The sequence below is a fragment of the Nelumbo nucifera genome, chromosome 3 (assembly GCF_055504915.1).
Source record: "Nelumbo nucifera cultivar China Antique chromosome 3, China Antique-T2T, whole genome shotgun sequence".
In the NCBI taxonomy this organism is placed as follows: domain Eukaryota; kingdom Viridiplantae; phylum Streptophyta; class Magnoliopsida; order Proteales; family Nelumbonaceae; genus Nelumbo; species Nelumbo nucifera.
In genome coordinates this window covers 6798548-6814735 of record NC_142651.1, presented here as the reverse complement: position 1 = coordinate 6814735, position 16188 = coordinate 6798548, and the positions used below count along the sequence as shown (strand labels likewise).

General features: G+C 37.4%; 2 protein-coding genes across 6 annotated transcripts in view; both read left to right on the top strand.

The window, feature by feature from the left end:
- LOC104593041 (ubiquitin carboxyl-terminal hydrolase 24-like) overlaps positions 1-3842 on the top strand; it is a 31529-nt gene extending 27687 nt beyond the window's left edge. For 2 of the 5 annotated variants that reach the window (XM_088899918.1, XM_088899919.1), the window contains one exon: positions 3373-3842. In XM_088899918.1, coding sequence (XP_088756044.1) covers positions 3373-3381 — 9 coding nt within the window. In that variant the 3' untranslated portion in view covers positions 3382-3842. Of the gene's footprint in view, positions 1-3349 lie in introns of all 5 variants that reach the window. The other 3 variants (XM_088899916.1, XM_010252687.3, XM_088899917.1) reach the window with 2 other exon arrangements.
- A 4929-nt stretch (positions 3843-8771) lies between these two features.
- LOC104593039 (glycosyl hydrolase 5 family protein-like) lies at positions 8772-15524 on the top strand. Its single transcript, XM_010252684.3, has 4 exons — positions 8772-9459; positions 10622-10869; positions 14200-14720; positions 14816-15524. Exons 1-4 carry the CDS (start codon positions 9064-9066, stop codon positions 15400-15402), a joined length of 1752 nt encoding a protein of 583 aa, XP_010250986.1. The 5' UTR covers positions 8772-9063; the 3' UTR covers positions 15403-15524.
- The last annotated feature ends 664 nt before the right edge of the window (positions 15525-16188 follow it).

The following is a 16188-nucleotide window of genomic DNA, read 5'->3' as shown; positions in this document are numbered from 1 at the left end:
GGGTTCGAGAAGCTGAACAAAACAGGTACAACCAAATGTTTTGAGGGGAACAGTAAACAACTCCTCATCTGGGTATAGAAGAGAAAAAGGAGATGACATATCAAGAACCCGGGAAGGAACCCGATTAATAAGATATACTGCTGTGAGGATAGCATCACCCTTGAAGCGAATAGGGACATTGGAGGTAAACATAATACTTCTAGCCACCTCCAAGATGTGCCTATTCTTCTTTTCTGCAACCCCATTCTGCTGAGGTGTATGAGGGCAAGTGCTCTGGTGGATAACCCCATGATTAAGAAGGTAAGAAGCCAATGGCTTAGCAAAGTATTCCTTTGCATTATCAGATCTAAGAACTCTGATCTTGGCATCAAACTGGGTTAGGATCATTTGGTGAAAGGTTTGGGCCAGGGCGGGAACCTCATCTCGTGAACGCATAAGATAAACCCAAGAAAACCGGGTATGGTCATCAACAAATAACAAAAAATATCTGTACCCACCCATAGAAGGGATGTGATATGGCCCCCAAACATCCGTATGCACAAGATCAAAAGGACGATTACTCCTTTTATTACTCAATGATTAAGAGTTTCTACAATGTTTAGCAAACTCACAACTTTCACATTGCAACTGGGACAACTCTGATCTGAAACCAACTAGCAAACACAACAGCAGCTGTCCGTAGAGTTCTCGCCCCTTAAGAGAGTTCGGAAACCCCAAAAGACTCTGAAAAACAGCTTAGAAGTAGATCTGATATTCTTGGCAGAATTAGGTTTTTAATCAGTCCTTAAACAGTTCAGTTGCACAATCCAATCAGTACCGTATAGATAGACTTGCAGTAGGGTTAATATGAAACCCTAAAATCTGATCAATGCTAACAACAAACTTGAGGACAGCTCTAGGTAGATCGCAAGGTTCAGTCTAACACTAGGGCTTGCCGCAAGATCACTTTCAAACCCTAGAGCAGAGAGAAACAAGGCTAAGGCAGTTCGGCCCAACAGTAGGGTTTGCTGTAAAACCCTAGAGAATCGAAGGGAGAAAACCCTAGAATGGTTCGGCCGCCCTCTCCAGATAGGTTCAACCTATCTTCTCTGATAGAACTTCTCTTAGAAAATAAATAACTTACAAGGAAATATTGTTCGCTGCCTTCCAAGGTTACTCGAACCCTAGTCTTCTTTGATCCTTCCTGACCACCAACACTCTACAACCGTGACAAGCCTTTCAACAGCTGCTAGCCCTTTTGGCGATCTCCAAGAATCAGTCTGCGAACTCCTTTTCAGCTTCCAGTCCTAGGAGATTCTCATGTGGTCGGCTGGTACTAGACTCACATGAGAAACCCTAACTTGGCTCTGATACCATGTAGTTGTTCAAGACTGCTATCAGTCTTGAGCACTAATAAATTTCAGGTTCGAAAAAGGAGAAAGAATAGAGGAAGGAGGAGAAAGAGTAGAGAGAGAGAGAGTGGAGAGAGAGCAGTAGATGACAAGATTTGAAAGGAATGACAGAATCTCAATATTCTGCCGCCGCCACTTTATTTAATATTTATAGGTTATGCTCATTACATGGAAAGGACAGATCTGCCCTTAGTCTTTACATAACAAATAGAGCAAAATAAGACTGAAACAAATAACTGAAACAACTAAATGACCAACAGCTGACCCTAGGAAGACTAGAACACCTTCTACCCTACGAACACAGTGGGACCGTAGCTGTGGGGCCCACATCAGTCTTCTCTACACCTTCCTTGGACATGTAAGACTTTTTCCAACCTGCAAGTTTCTGCCCAAACCTTCTTTATTACGGGTTCCCAAAATGCATTGAACTTAGACCAATAACTTTGATGGTAGTGATCCACTCCTACAACCTAGGGTGGCTGCCAACTTCTCAATGTAATACTTCACCAACCATAGGTCACTCTTGTGAAATTTGATTTTCAGCCAAGCAATATATTAGTATGAACCTTATAAAACAGAGTGGAAAGATGGGCTTGAGTGAAGATAATGGAGTAGGCTCCAAATTTCAAGAAAGACATGGAAGGTCCTTCTGGTCTTGTTAGTTGGCAAAACTTAAGACTTTTTAACTATCCATAGCTGTCTTGAATGCAATGAGTGGTGTTAGGATGGTTCTATGGAGTGATGGCAAAGTATTTTGGACAGCTTCCTACATCTGAACCATCAAAGATATGCCTAGAATATGCTGCACCAGAAAATTCAGGCCCCAAGATACATTTGGATACTTGGATGCTAGGAATTGATTAAAAATGATGGTCTTCAGGACCTGATTTGCATATGAATGAATTGTTCATGTTATTGATTGTGAAGATAATGGTCAATTATAGTACTGCTTCTTAACTGATCTTACATTCAAGGAAGCAGGAGAGATGGTTACGGTGGTGGTGGTGGTAGAGGTGGACGTGGTGGTGGGTACGGATTTGGAAGTGGTTATGACGGTGCAAGCAGAGGTGGTTATGGTGGTGGAGGGTATGGTTTTAATGGGGGTGGTGGCAGAGGCAGAAGAGGTGGTAGTGGAAGGAATAGTGGCGGTGGTGGTGGAGCTTGTTACAACTATGGTGAGACTGGGCACTTTTCGAGGGAGTGTTATCAGGAAAGTGGAGGTGGCAATGGTGGAAGAAGGTATGGTGGAGGTGGATTTGGTGGTGGGAACTGCTACAATTGTGGGGAGGAAGGCCATTTCGCCAGAGAATGCCCTAGTGGTTCGAGAAACTGATTGAATGAAGTAGTGATTATCTTCTACCTTTTTTGTGGTGTTTGTTCCTTCTCTTCTGCATAACTCCCTAGCTGACGGTTTAGCTAAACAAGGGGCAGAAAGGGACTCGCTGTTTTGGGCTAAGCTGTAACTATAGTGTGTTTTCTTTCTTTATTTTTTTCCTTTCTTGAGGTTCTTTGTTGCTCTTGGAAGATAAGCGTGTTTGTCTTCCTATTGTAAATATTCTATTGACGAGTTAATGAAAGTGTTATTGATCAAAAAAAAAAAAAATTGAAGGGTTCTCTCAGGTTTCGTCTAAAATGATGATACTACATTTATTGGATGGGGTTTCCTGGTATCTTTTCATTCTTTTGTTTCGCATACTTGAAACCTTTTGATGAGAGCTGAAGAATAGGGTTGGTATTGTTGAGCTCTCTCCATCCATTGGTGGCATATATATCATGTAGCGTTTGTTTGGATTAATGGAATAGGCTTATTTTCTTTAATTAATGAATAAGTCAAAAATATCCAGTTGATTGTAAACTTGTATTGTCTGGGACTTAACCTAATAGGAGAGTTGCTGATTATGGGTGGTAGATGGGAGAGAATCTATTAAAAATTTGATGAGACATCTCTTGCTTCTTAGTTCTCGTACTTTGTGTAGGGTAGGAGATATGAGCTTGTTGCAACGATTACTCACCATGGAAGGGAACCTTCAAAGGGGCATTACACTGCTGATGCCCGCTACACTGATGGTCAGTGGCTGAGATATGATGATGCATCGGTCACTGCCGTGAGCATAAGCAAGGTGTTGCATGACCAGGCTTATGTTCTCTTCTACAAACAGGTTTAGAGGAATTGATGTAGGATGGTGTTGTTCTTACTTCTTACTCCAGTATTGTAAAGTAAAGGCGTTTATATTTAAGAATTCATTGAGAGGATGGACTGTAAGCCATTTGTTAGCCAGTCTGGAATGTCCATTTTGGTAGTGTGTCTCGCCGAGATCTAGTTATATTATTTGGATCAACTGTTCTCTGAACTCATCATCAAAGTACATTTAGCCATTCTTGTTTTATTTACAAGGTAGATTTCTTCGACCTCTAAATCCTACACCAAATCAAGAAAGATCTTTTCCTCAACTTTCTGTTTCTTATTTTCCATCAACCAAGGTTTCAGCCACCAAGAATGGTTCCATTGCAGTTGGATTAGCCTACATCTTTAAATTTGGCAGGTCTGGTAACTACGGCCTATGGGGATGTCAGTGGATGCAATGCAGCACGAGCTGATGGTATCGCTACGCGGCAGGATATAAGTGTTCGATCAACTTCAAAGGATATAGAGAAGTAAAGGAGGGAGATACCCTCAAGTATTGAAAGAAAAAGGCAAAAAAAAAAAAAAAACTTGAATGGCCAATAACAGATTAACAGTGACAAAAAGAGGTCACTAAAGAATGGCATTTTATCAAGGCAAATTTTTTTAGCTGAAATTTTAAAAGAACTGAGAAGTGAAAATAACTAAATGCATAATGGTAAAATATAAAAATATCCCCTGAGGTTTCATTTTAAGAAAAACCTTCCATATAGTTTTCAAAAAACCTACAGTTACCTTCCTTTCATTATTGTCTTCTTCGGTCATTACCAAAATTAAAGCATTATTGTCTCAACGATAGAGGCTTAGAAGTTATAAAATTGATCTTACTACTTGTTAGGGCATCTTTCAATATAATCAAAATGCCAGATCTGCCCTTTTAGATTTCACTAGATCATGATGACTTTACAAAATGAAACTATTTTATTCTTTTTAATCTCACCTAGGGAACTCTATTAGTTAAATAAAAGTTTTTTTTTGCGAGTATCACATAAGGGTAAAATGGATAGTTTCAAAAAATTAATACATTAGGCCAATGTTTTCTGGCTCAGACAACGATGGAAGGGAGGTAACTGTAGGAATTTTCAAAACTTAAGGGGAGATTTTTATAATTGTCAGAAGCCTCAGAGATGTTTTTATATTTTATACAATGCATTAATAATTGGATATGAAAGTAGAAAGAGACTAGGAGCACAGAAGTGACAATCAAGCCAACTCCTGGATGATCACTTACTTGATAGACGGTATGGAATCGGCATATCACCTCTCCACAAAGGTATCGCCCGAGCAAGTGGATAATCCCAATATATAATATCCAAAAAAAGAAAATAGAAAAAAGAAAAAAAAAACAGAGAAAATGACATCTCTGAATTACTTGTACAATAGATTAGAGTCTATTGGATGGTAAGCATCAGTTGCAAGTAAACTCTCATAATCTGGTTGGTGCAAAAAACTTGTAATATATAATCTTCGGAAAAGAGGTTTATTTTTTGTTTTTCTTCATGGGTAAATGAAAATTGACAAGTCGCTGAACTGAAATGCTTCAGACTGAGAAATGAACTGGGCTAAAAGGAATTCATAAAAGCAGGTGGGTATAACGGAAAATAGTAATGGAAATCCCACCTAGAAAATTAGATTTATGGTCGTTTTATTTTGGCAATTACTCTGAATGGTGAAGGAGGAAAACCATAGTTTCGGAATTTTGATGTATGGAATTAATGGGATCATTATTGGTTACCCTTCTCATTCGCCAATTTGGTTATCAATTATTATCTACATGGGACATCAGATTTTGACAAGTTTAGACTGCATATGAAAATGAAATATCACGGGTGGGAAATAGGAATCATCCAAGTCATTGCAATTAATAAGACCATCCAATCTACATGACTGTGGTAGTTAGAAATTAAGAGTGTAAATACAGCACATAGAACTAAATCGCTTTGATACCATAAAACTTTTGTCATTTGTGGAGTGGATTTGGTCCAATCCGATCCAGTTAAATGTGAGTGGCTGAGTGCATTACAAATGGATCAGGTCCATTTGAATCAGTCCAATTCAATATTTAGACTGTTGAATCTGTTCAAATTTGTTTTAATTTATATAAATTTTAATCCAAACCTGGTCCATTGACACCTATATTCTTATAATGGACCAGATATTGGTTCAATCCAACTCAATGCAATATGAATTTGGACTAAGTCTGAACTGGTCCAATTCAATATGCCTTGCTAGTCCGTCCAGTCCAATCCATCCAAATGGATTTTGGTTTGAACGGGGTCCAACCCAAAACCTGTCCATTAACACCCTTACACTTACAACCAGCGCAAATTAGGATTTGCCCAGAAGCTGATCAATTATCATGACTTCACATATGGTCTGTCTCCTGTCTGAGAGGCCTCAATCTCATCGAATGGTGCTACACTACTGAGTCATAGGATCAGCCGATCAGGACCCACCATTACCATTCATGAGACTAAAATCAGACGGTTAAGAGAGTTCCTTAAAATGGCAATGTTTGTGAAGGTACTTTCTTGCAAAAATGCATTTTCTTCCAAGTTTCAACTTTCAACAGGCCGATTATGAGTAGTATTAGTATACCCTCATCCTGGGAGTGGGAGCTTTCCTAGGGCTTTGGTACACGACTTCACTAAAGCCAAACCACCGTGGTCCACTTACACCAGACCTTTTTGCCTTTGCATGCATGCAGTACTGAAGGAGAGAAAAGGAGGAGGGGCCGAGGGAACGCTAGCTGCTCGATTTCTGTAAATTCAGTTGTTTGTCTTGTCGTGTAGACTGTAGAAGGAATTAATAAATGTGATTTACCATTGCAAAGCGGCCAACCACCAGTTTCAGGTTACCCACAGACATCATCATCTACTAGAACTCCTTTCTGGCATTTAATGCACTCAACAGCTTATGCATGCCACCTCTCTCTTGTGGTTATTGGCAAAGTAAGAAGGAACAAGTAAATCAGATTACCAGAACCCGTGAAGATAAAAGAGGCCCAACTCATCTTTCATCCATTAATTGTAAACTCCATTTGGTTTGGGTTCTCCTTGAATTCCTCGGGAATCACCCCACCATGTCTGCAATTGAAATGGCTTCACCCATCAGACTCTCTTATCAGAGATTCAGAAATGAAGGTGGGTTTGATGTAGAAGAAGAAAGAGATGAGAGAGCATTCCGGAGAACAAGAAGCTGGTTCAGGTTTAGAAAGTTGGGCAACAAGAAGAGATCGAGGATCAGAATCCCAGGCTTAAGGAGATTCTTGAGAAGAAGAGCAAGGTTACTAACTGCTGCTAGACTTTCCTGGAATAAGGTTGTGAAGAGGTTGAAGGAAAGCAGAGGTCATATGGGCGACCTTTTTTCTGGTAATTATTTGTTCCTGCAGGTCAGCCCTTCTCCTTTGAAATGTTCTTATAGGCCTCTAACGGGCCATCACCTCTATGGTCTGTCTTCGAGTTCGAGGTACTCTCTTGGGAAGATTGCTTGAATGTCAATTTCTTGATACTCTGTGCTTATTTTGTAATTAATGTCTGTGGCTGGAATACTTGTACTTCCTTGAAGGTTGAAGAAGATGGCCTTCATATATATGGTTTCTCTTTGTTCTTTTACCTTTTATATATGAAGCTAAGGCTACAATAATAGAAAATCATAAATTGAGTGACCTGACCTCATCAGAAGTGAAGTTGTTGAGTTGCAGGTTTCCCTTTCTTATTTGGTTTAATTTTCCCAAACAGCTTACAATCTATATATGGCTATATTCTCTGAGATTAAATGGGTTGCAATTCTTCTTTCCTACCTTAAAAAATTTGGCCATATATCTGAGTTTAAATGGTTCAAAGCCATCATCTTTTTCTAGACAAACAGAAATTGAATTTGGAGTACATTGTTTACCAATTTTAAATATAATGATCATTTAATCACCGCTACTTCCGCTAAAGAAATTTGTACAAAGAAGAAGAAAGCATATGTACAAAGAAATTTGCTTTCGATTTTCTGAATGTATAGTTTGCCCTCAGAACTCAGAAGATTGGGGACCGATATAAGAAATTTAAAACTGGTACCTTGATGCGATCTCCCTGTTTTATTTTTTGTTTTTTTTTTTCAATTTTGTAAGGGATATGATATAATATATTTGACAGAAATGCCTAAGAAAATGTTAGATTAATTGGTTTGCTTTTAAAAGGCAAAATTATCATTTAATCTCCAAAGGATAATTGGGGTTTTAAATAGATTTTCATTTACTGATGTGTCATGACCGACTAATCCTTTAAATTCCTTTGTTATTTACTTCAATATTTTCTCATAAATATCATAAAACTTGCATAGCCTTAGGCCTGTCAATGATGCCCGAAAATTCATGGCCGATCTGACATTTTTTTTTCTGATTATCTGCGATTCAAATGATGTATTTTTGTAATTGGATCAGATTTGAATTTGACTCCATCCAATCAGATTATATTATAATATTTATTGATTTTAATATATGATTATATTTAAAATTATAAAAATATATACTATATATAAATTCAGTACGTTATATTTATATTAATTTATTATATATAAAATTTAAAAAATAGTTAAATTTTTATATTTAAAAAATAAATAAATAAAGAAGAACCGGAACAAATCCAAATCTGATCAAAGTTCGCTAAGACTCGAATTGAAATGAAAAGGTCTTCAAATCTCAGATCGGATTGATATGCAAATTTTCAATAATTAGATGAGATTCCACTCTGATCACAGCCCTACTACGTACCTCATTCTCTTGGACACATCATTTTATTTTGCATTTTAGTGGTAGACAAACCGACTCCCTTTTACAAATAAAACCTCCCAATATTTGCACTCCCATTTAAACCTGAAATTTGGTCTCTAGAAATTTGCACTGCAATCAAGAATGCCCTATCTTTTTATTGTTTTTGCTTTAATGATAAAGATCAATTTTCTTTGCCCAACAAAACAAAACAATAAAATAAAATGAAGACAACGTGAAGCAAAAACATACGTTGCTTTCAAGTGTTAAGTGGATGACATGACATACGAGGCAATCAAGGCCACTCATTATTCCAAACCCTCTGATCCGAGGGTTGACAGCTCTTGCTCAAATAATTTCAATGGGATTTAGGACGAGTTCTCTCTAAATTCTTTTCTTTACGAATGCGTAAGCCTGATTACGTACGTGAACAACTAACCATGCCCAAGTCCCAACCCTCTTTTTTCCCAAGCTAGCTTGCTACTTGCCTATATATTCACTCTACTCTCGGGTGGCTTTTTCGAAATCTGTTCTCAATATTGTAGAACTAGTGGTATCACTATCAGTCAAATTGGGCTAACTCCTGAGAAATCCAGGGAGCTAAGGTTGATGCTTGATACTTGGTGGACGCAGTCCACCCTTCTCATCATGCACCGGAGATGCTCATCACGTACGTCGTTTGAGCTAGAAACTCAATTAACATTATATTATATTATATATATGGTTAAAACATGAAGAAGCTCTCTTTCTCGTTTGTCGTTCTTGCTTTTCTGATCGTTTCTCCGGTGGTTGCGGTTGCTCTGCCGCTCTACACCAATTCACGGTGGATCGTCGATGAAGATGGGCAACGAGTGAAGTTGGCGTGCGTGAATTGGGCATCGCACCTCGAAGCCATGGTGGCGGAGGGCCTGAGCAAACGGCCTTTGGACGTGATATCCAAGAGGATTGTATCAATGGGATTCAATTGTGTGAGGCTAACTTGGCCTTTGTTCTTGGCCACCAACGACTCGTTAGCTTCAGTTACCGTCCGACAGTCGTTCAGGAGCCTCGGTCTTTCTGAGACTATTGTAGGCATCCAAGTCAATAATCCATCTCTGGTTGATCTTCCACTTATCCAAGCATATCAGGTAATTATTATTTTAAATTAATTAAAACCCCTTTTAATTTCTTCTAATTAAAAAAGAAAAAATCATATACATATATAAATTTCGTTTTCATTTAATCAAGATACATGAACCATATTTTGTGCTGCTTAGTAATTATCCAGTGTCAACAGACCCTCACATTGAAAGTGATGTGGGTGGTGGTTATCATCAGCCAAATCTTTTGCCATACGAATTTGCACATATAAAAGGGAAGGGTATGTAGTTTCGCTTTACTAGGTAGGAACAAGGACTATACAATATAAGCATATCATGTGGACATGGATGCATCCAAATCAATAGCTTTGGATACATTGATATATCAATTTTTTAATTAGAACATTTAAAATAAGGGTCATTTATTAAAATACCCCTTATAATTTTACAGATTTATTTAAATTTATCCTATGGCTTGTATTTTGGTAAAATACCCTTTATAATTAATGACCTATTTATTTAATCGATCTTTCATTAAGAACTGTTTGTTTTGCCATATAAAAATAGTAACATGTTCATCTAAACCGAGTGGAAAATGTTTAAGGGCACGAACCCATGGTTGTTTATTTCAAAAGTACCCCTAAACTGAGTGGAAAATGTTCAAGGGTATGAATCCATGGTTGTTTATTCAAAAAGTATTCTTAATACTTTTTTTTTTTATGTATAGAAAACAAAATTGACCGATTAGAGAAAAATAGAATGATTGTCTGTGTTTTACTAGGGTCAAAAATGATAATTTTGTTTTTAATTTCTTTAAATTAAATTTATTTGAATGGATGTTAATGTTAAAACTGTCATTTTTCACTTTCATCTAATAGAAGATTTATTAATTAGATAAATTAATTACAAACTATAGGGGATATTTTAATAAACGACCCTTAAAACAAACCAAGCTCTAAAAATTATAAAATAAATAATTTTATAATTAAGTGAATACACAGCAATGTATCAAGCATTTTGATGTTTTAATCCTTGGCTTTGGCTAACAATTAATATGTAGCCAAAACAAGTCCCCTTCATAAACAATAGTTTATATATATGTTAAAAAAGCTAGCTAATTATGTTAATGGGTAGAACGAACAATGAGGTTGTTAATATTTATTTATGTTTGAATGATGGTTAAAATGAATAGTACTGTAAACGTGATCAGGCGGTGGTATCAAACCTTGGGGAGAACAATTTGATGGTGATATTAGACAACCACATAAGCAAGCCGGGTTGGTGTTGCAGCAGCTTTGACGGCAATGGTTTCTTTGGTGACAAATACTTTGATCCAGGCGTTTGGATTAAGGGATTAACCTCGATGGCCACCATGTTTAATGCTACACCCAATGTCGTTGGTATGAGTTTAAGGAATGAACTCAGAGGCAACAAGCAGAACGTCAAGGATTGGTACAGGTATATATATATTAATTACCTCAACCAACCCTCAACACTGCATTGCTGCATAGTGCATCGATCCTGCATATTTTCTTTCTTATATACATGGGATTAGCGGGTTAATTCAGTGAAATAAAAATATAGATCTAGAGGGTCTTACTCCTATATAAGCTTTATGGACAATTTTAGGGTTCGTTTGATTTGTGGTGAGAATCAGAATCAGATTCGAAATGGAAATCGAATTTTGTTGGAGTCTAAATTGGAATGGCTTATTTCCATAATCTGTTTGATTCAAATAGAAATGAAAATAAAAATTAGAATCAATAGAAATGAGATTTTATTCTCAAGTGAGGCATAGGATGAAAATGGGATTCCGATTTTACCCAACCAAACAGTTAGAATCAGAATAGATCATTCGAATTTCGATTCCAATTCCAGACCCCTATTTCTACGAACCAAATGGGGCCTTAATTGCAAGGTATGGTACCAATGACTCGGTATAGCTGAGATTTAGGATCCACTCGGCTCCATTCCAAAGCCGATGATGAATGATGTACTGTTGCTCTGCAAAGCAGCTAGCATCATAAAAGTTCCCTCCCCCTCCCCAAATGAGTACTTGCGGTATTGAGGTTTTATGGTGAGTTTTTATTTGACTCCATCTTGAAATTACATATTTTAACAAATCATCCACCATGAGATGGTGGAATTAATACATACTTTCAGGGAGGAGCAAAATTTTCATGGCTGCACTATCACCATCCCAGATTCATTAGTGTAGCTAAAGTAGAGGTAGGTAATTAAGAGGATATAATGCTGCAACCATGGTGGCATGTGATATACAATGAATGTAGAATAAACCAAAATAAATCTAAGACATCACATTTAGTTAATTCAGTTAAAATGTCGGTGTTTTCATCGAGTTCACATCTGCGCCCCACAACGTCACACAGCAAATGTGAACTCGATGGAGGGCGCCTCACAACACTTGGTGTAGTGCATTGAAAACATCTCTTATAAATTATGATTAGGGCTGTTCACGGGTCGGGTTGGGTCGATTTATTGAGGTTTTTCCAACCGACCCGACCTGGTCGGGTTACCTGAACTTGAAACCAAAACCGACCCAGTATTAAACAAAATCGACCTGGTCGGTTTGAGTCGGGTTGGGTCGGTTTGGGTCGGTTTCGGCTCTAAGTTCAACCATGCTTGACAGAAACTCAACTACAATAATGGGGGCAGACCAAGTTAGAAACTTAGAATAAAAGTTATCAAGAAAATAGAAAGTCAAACTGTATTAGAGAAAGAAGACTGAAATTTGTATATTTCAAGAAACCTTCTAATCTAAGTAAAAAATGACACCTAATTCTAATTGTAATTGGTTGCCTATTTGGTGTAAAAGACCATAGAAACTAGGATCTTTTGATTCTTTTCTTTAAACAGTTCCAAAAAAATTCCTTGTCTAGTTGTCTTACAATACTTGCCATTAATGTTATTCCTAACTAGAAGACTAGAAATTAAGTTAGGTTTTAATTAGGATAAAGACAACTTAGTTAAGTAGGAACTAAGTAGATTGTAACTACTAACTAGGAAGTAGGAACTAACTAGTAACTACTAAGTCGGTTCAGTTCGGATCGGTTTATGATGTTTTACAACCTGAAACCGACCAGTGCTGAAGATAACCCGACCGACTCGGGTTGGGTCGGTCCGGGTTAGTCGGTTTGGTCGGGTTGGGCCTTCTTATGAACAGCCCTAATTATGATTCATTGGAAGATGTTTCCAATGCATGGCTGAGAGGGGCCTTGTAAAGAATAAATCCGAATTCATTTCTATGAATGATAACGTCCAAGTATGAGAGAGGTTTCCATGCACAGCTGATAAGGCTACAACTTGGGCCAGGTTGGCCCAAACCCAACCCGAAAAAGTTGGGTTGATGCTCAGGTTAGGGTTAGGGTTGAAATTTATGAATCCGATTTTACTTCAGGTTGGGTTAAGGTTGACTCTTGGGGCAATCCGACCCAACCCGAACCCGACTCTATAGTACATAGCATATATAAATATATGTTATATATATTTATATATATATATGTATATATATATATATGATATCATACATTGATTTGTTTATATGCAAGATAGTTGTATAACCCCTACAACATACTATTATTTATTTCTTTTAAGATAATCACTTCACTTAATCCTAATTGGAAATACCAAAACCTTAATAACATTTTTTATATTTTTTGAATATTTTATTCTTTATCTCCTCTTTGTTGTTTGTCACCCATAGCTTATTGCCCATAAAAGATCTAGTATAAGCTAGAACTCATAATAAACTATAACCATTTCAAACACTTTTTTTTTTTTGAATTTTGTACTTAAAGAACCAATAAAAAATCAACAAACAAATACTAATAAAACATAGGATTAATATATGTAGTGAAAAGTTGAGTTAAAATTTGAGATTAAGAAGTGATACGAGATTTTAAAGGATGGGAAGAATTTAGTTAGGGTTAAAGGAATTTGGTTAGAGTTGGGTAGGTTGGGTTGGGGGTTTAAAACTTAGGATTGGCCTCAACCCGACCTAACCTGGCCTGACTTACAGCCTTAACAGCTAAGAGCATTGTGAGGTGCACTATGTAAGGAGCAAATCCGGGTTCATTGGGGTAGCATGTAATCTCTGACAAGAAACCATGATGGCATGTAACACCGATTTAGAGAAATGACTAATCAGTCCAGGTCAGAATTTTGAAACCTCACCAGCCATAAATTGATGCTAAATTCATGGACAGGATGCGATTTATAAGGGGTAGGGGGATGTCATTTGCATTGGATTGCAGAGTACTTAACCTTTTATTTATTGTTCAATCCGCAATGCAGAGTACTTAACCTTTTATTTATTGTTCAATCCGCCCCATATACAATTTATACAGTTGGAATTGACAGGTAGTATTATGAATCAAAATTCAAGGAATTCACATCAGCGCCCCGCAGTTGGAATAGTGACAGGTAGTATTATTATGAATTTCATGTGATATCAAATTCCGGGGTACTGAATCATACATAGATGAAGAGAGGTGTTAGGTAAATAAAACCCAAAAAGAAACTAATAAAAACCCTGAGCTGGACTGAACACTGAACTGTAAATTTCCCTACAACTAAAATTACCAGCTGATCTGACGTGAGGTTTCATCAAATTTTCTACATTTGCTTGAGGGGGTGTCTCTGGATTGTCCTGCCTGCGACACAGTTACACTTTGAGAAATCATAATCATCATACTTTTCATTTCAATCAACACCTGTTTCACTGTGTAACATTGGAGATGAATACACCTCATCATGATTCATGATCAGATACATGCAACAAGGAGGCGAAGCGGTGCACTCAGCCAACCCCGACGTTCTCGTTATACTGTCCGGCCTAAATTACGACAAGGATTTCAGTTTCCTGGCCAAGCAACCACTGAACTTAACATTTTCCGGGAAGTTAGTGTTCGAGCTTCACTGGTATGCATTCTCCGACGGTAAGGCGTGGGAGACGGGCAACCCAAATCAAGTTTGTGCAACTGTTGTGAATAACTTGATGAGAAAAGGAGGTTTTTTGTTGGATCGAGGCTGGCCACTGTTTATCAGTGAGTTTGGTGTGGATCAGAGAGGCACCAATGTAAATGACAATAGGTTCTTGAATTGCTTTCTTGGTGTTGCAGCCCAATTGGATTGGGATTGGGCGCTGTGGACACTGGTTGGGAGGTACTATCTGAGACAGGGGGTGGTGGGGATGGATGAGACTTATGGGGTGCTGAGTTGGGACTGGAATAACATCCGTAATTCAACCTTCGTTCAACAGATCTCTGCGCTCCAATCTCCCTTCCAAGGTATATATCTGTTTGATCAGCTGTTTTGTTTGTATACATCGTTATTAGAAAGGTATATATAATTATAAATTAATTTGAATGCAAAATTAATGCAGGTCCAGGTCTTTCTTCAGAGGTGACGCCACACAAAGTAATATTCCACCCATCAACTGGCCTTTGTGTGGTAAGGAAATCTCTAATGATGGAGCTATTAAAGCTAGGTTCTTGTACTGAATCTGAAGCCTGGAGCTATACACCTGAGAAAACTTTATCTCTCAAGGACACAAACTTGTGTTTACAAGCTGATGAATTGGGAGAGGCAGCCAAGCTTGGGATCATCTGCAGTGACTTGAGTTCGAGATGGGATATGATATCGGACTCGAAGATGCACATTTCATCTAATCTTACAAATGGTAGCACCGTGTGCATCGACGTCGACTCTAACACTAACACCATCATCACTAGCCAATGCAAATGCTTAACCAAAGATCATACGTGTGACCCTTCTGGCCAATGGTTCATTATCGTTAATAGCACAAGAAGTACAACGGCTACAAAATTCTCATTGACCACCGTGAATCGAAAGAGTTCCATTGTGAAACACAATCAACTTCAATTAAAGAGTTTAACAAAGGGTGGCGGAAGAAGCAGTCTGTGGCCATTTACATTTACTGAGCCAATTACGAACCTTGACAACATATGACGTTTGATTGATTAATTAATATATATTATATTTGTATATTAGATTACCTCTGTTAATTGTTACCTTACCTGCTGCATGGTCTATAAGTATTAATCAAAGAAAAATTAAACAAGATATGTTACCACTTTTTTTTTCTTTTGTGGATATATCATATATAACGGAGTCAATGTAAAATAAATAAATATATATATATATATATATATATATGACGACATCTTACCTTTACTAATATATGGTGGTATTAATTTGAGGATATGGGGCAGATGGCTTTATGTGTTTCCGTGCTTAGCTTGGCTTTCAAGCAATTAATACCCATAGACCCATGTTTTATTGGCCTTTTCTAGAATATTGAGCTGATGCGGCAATTTAGGGGTGGATTTCGGCCAAGTCGAGTCAAATAGTATGAGGTTCGAGTTTGGTTTGAGACTGTTTTATAAGGTTTAAATTTGAATTCAAGTTCGGTTCGAGCCAGAATATTGAATTCGGGCTCAACTTGAGTAAAAAATTTATAAGTTTGAGTTCGATTTTGAGAAAAATATTTTATAAAAATAAAAAAGTATATACAAAAATATTTTTTATTTGATATTTTAAAAAATAAAAATTATAATATTTTTATTATACATATATATATATATTTGAGCCGGCTTGCGAGCCTTACAAACCGAGCTCTAATAGACTCGAGCTCAATTGAAATCAAGCTGAACCGAACTTTTTATGAGCCGAACTCAAGCAACTTGTGAAAAACTCAGCTCGTTGCCACCCCTATGCGGCATATCCATTGTTTTG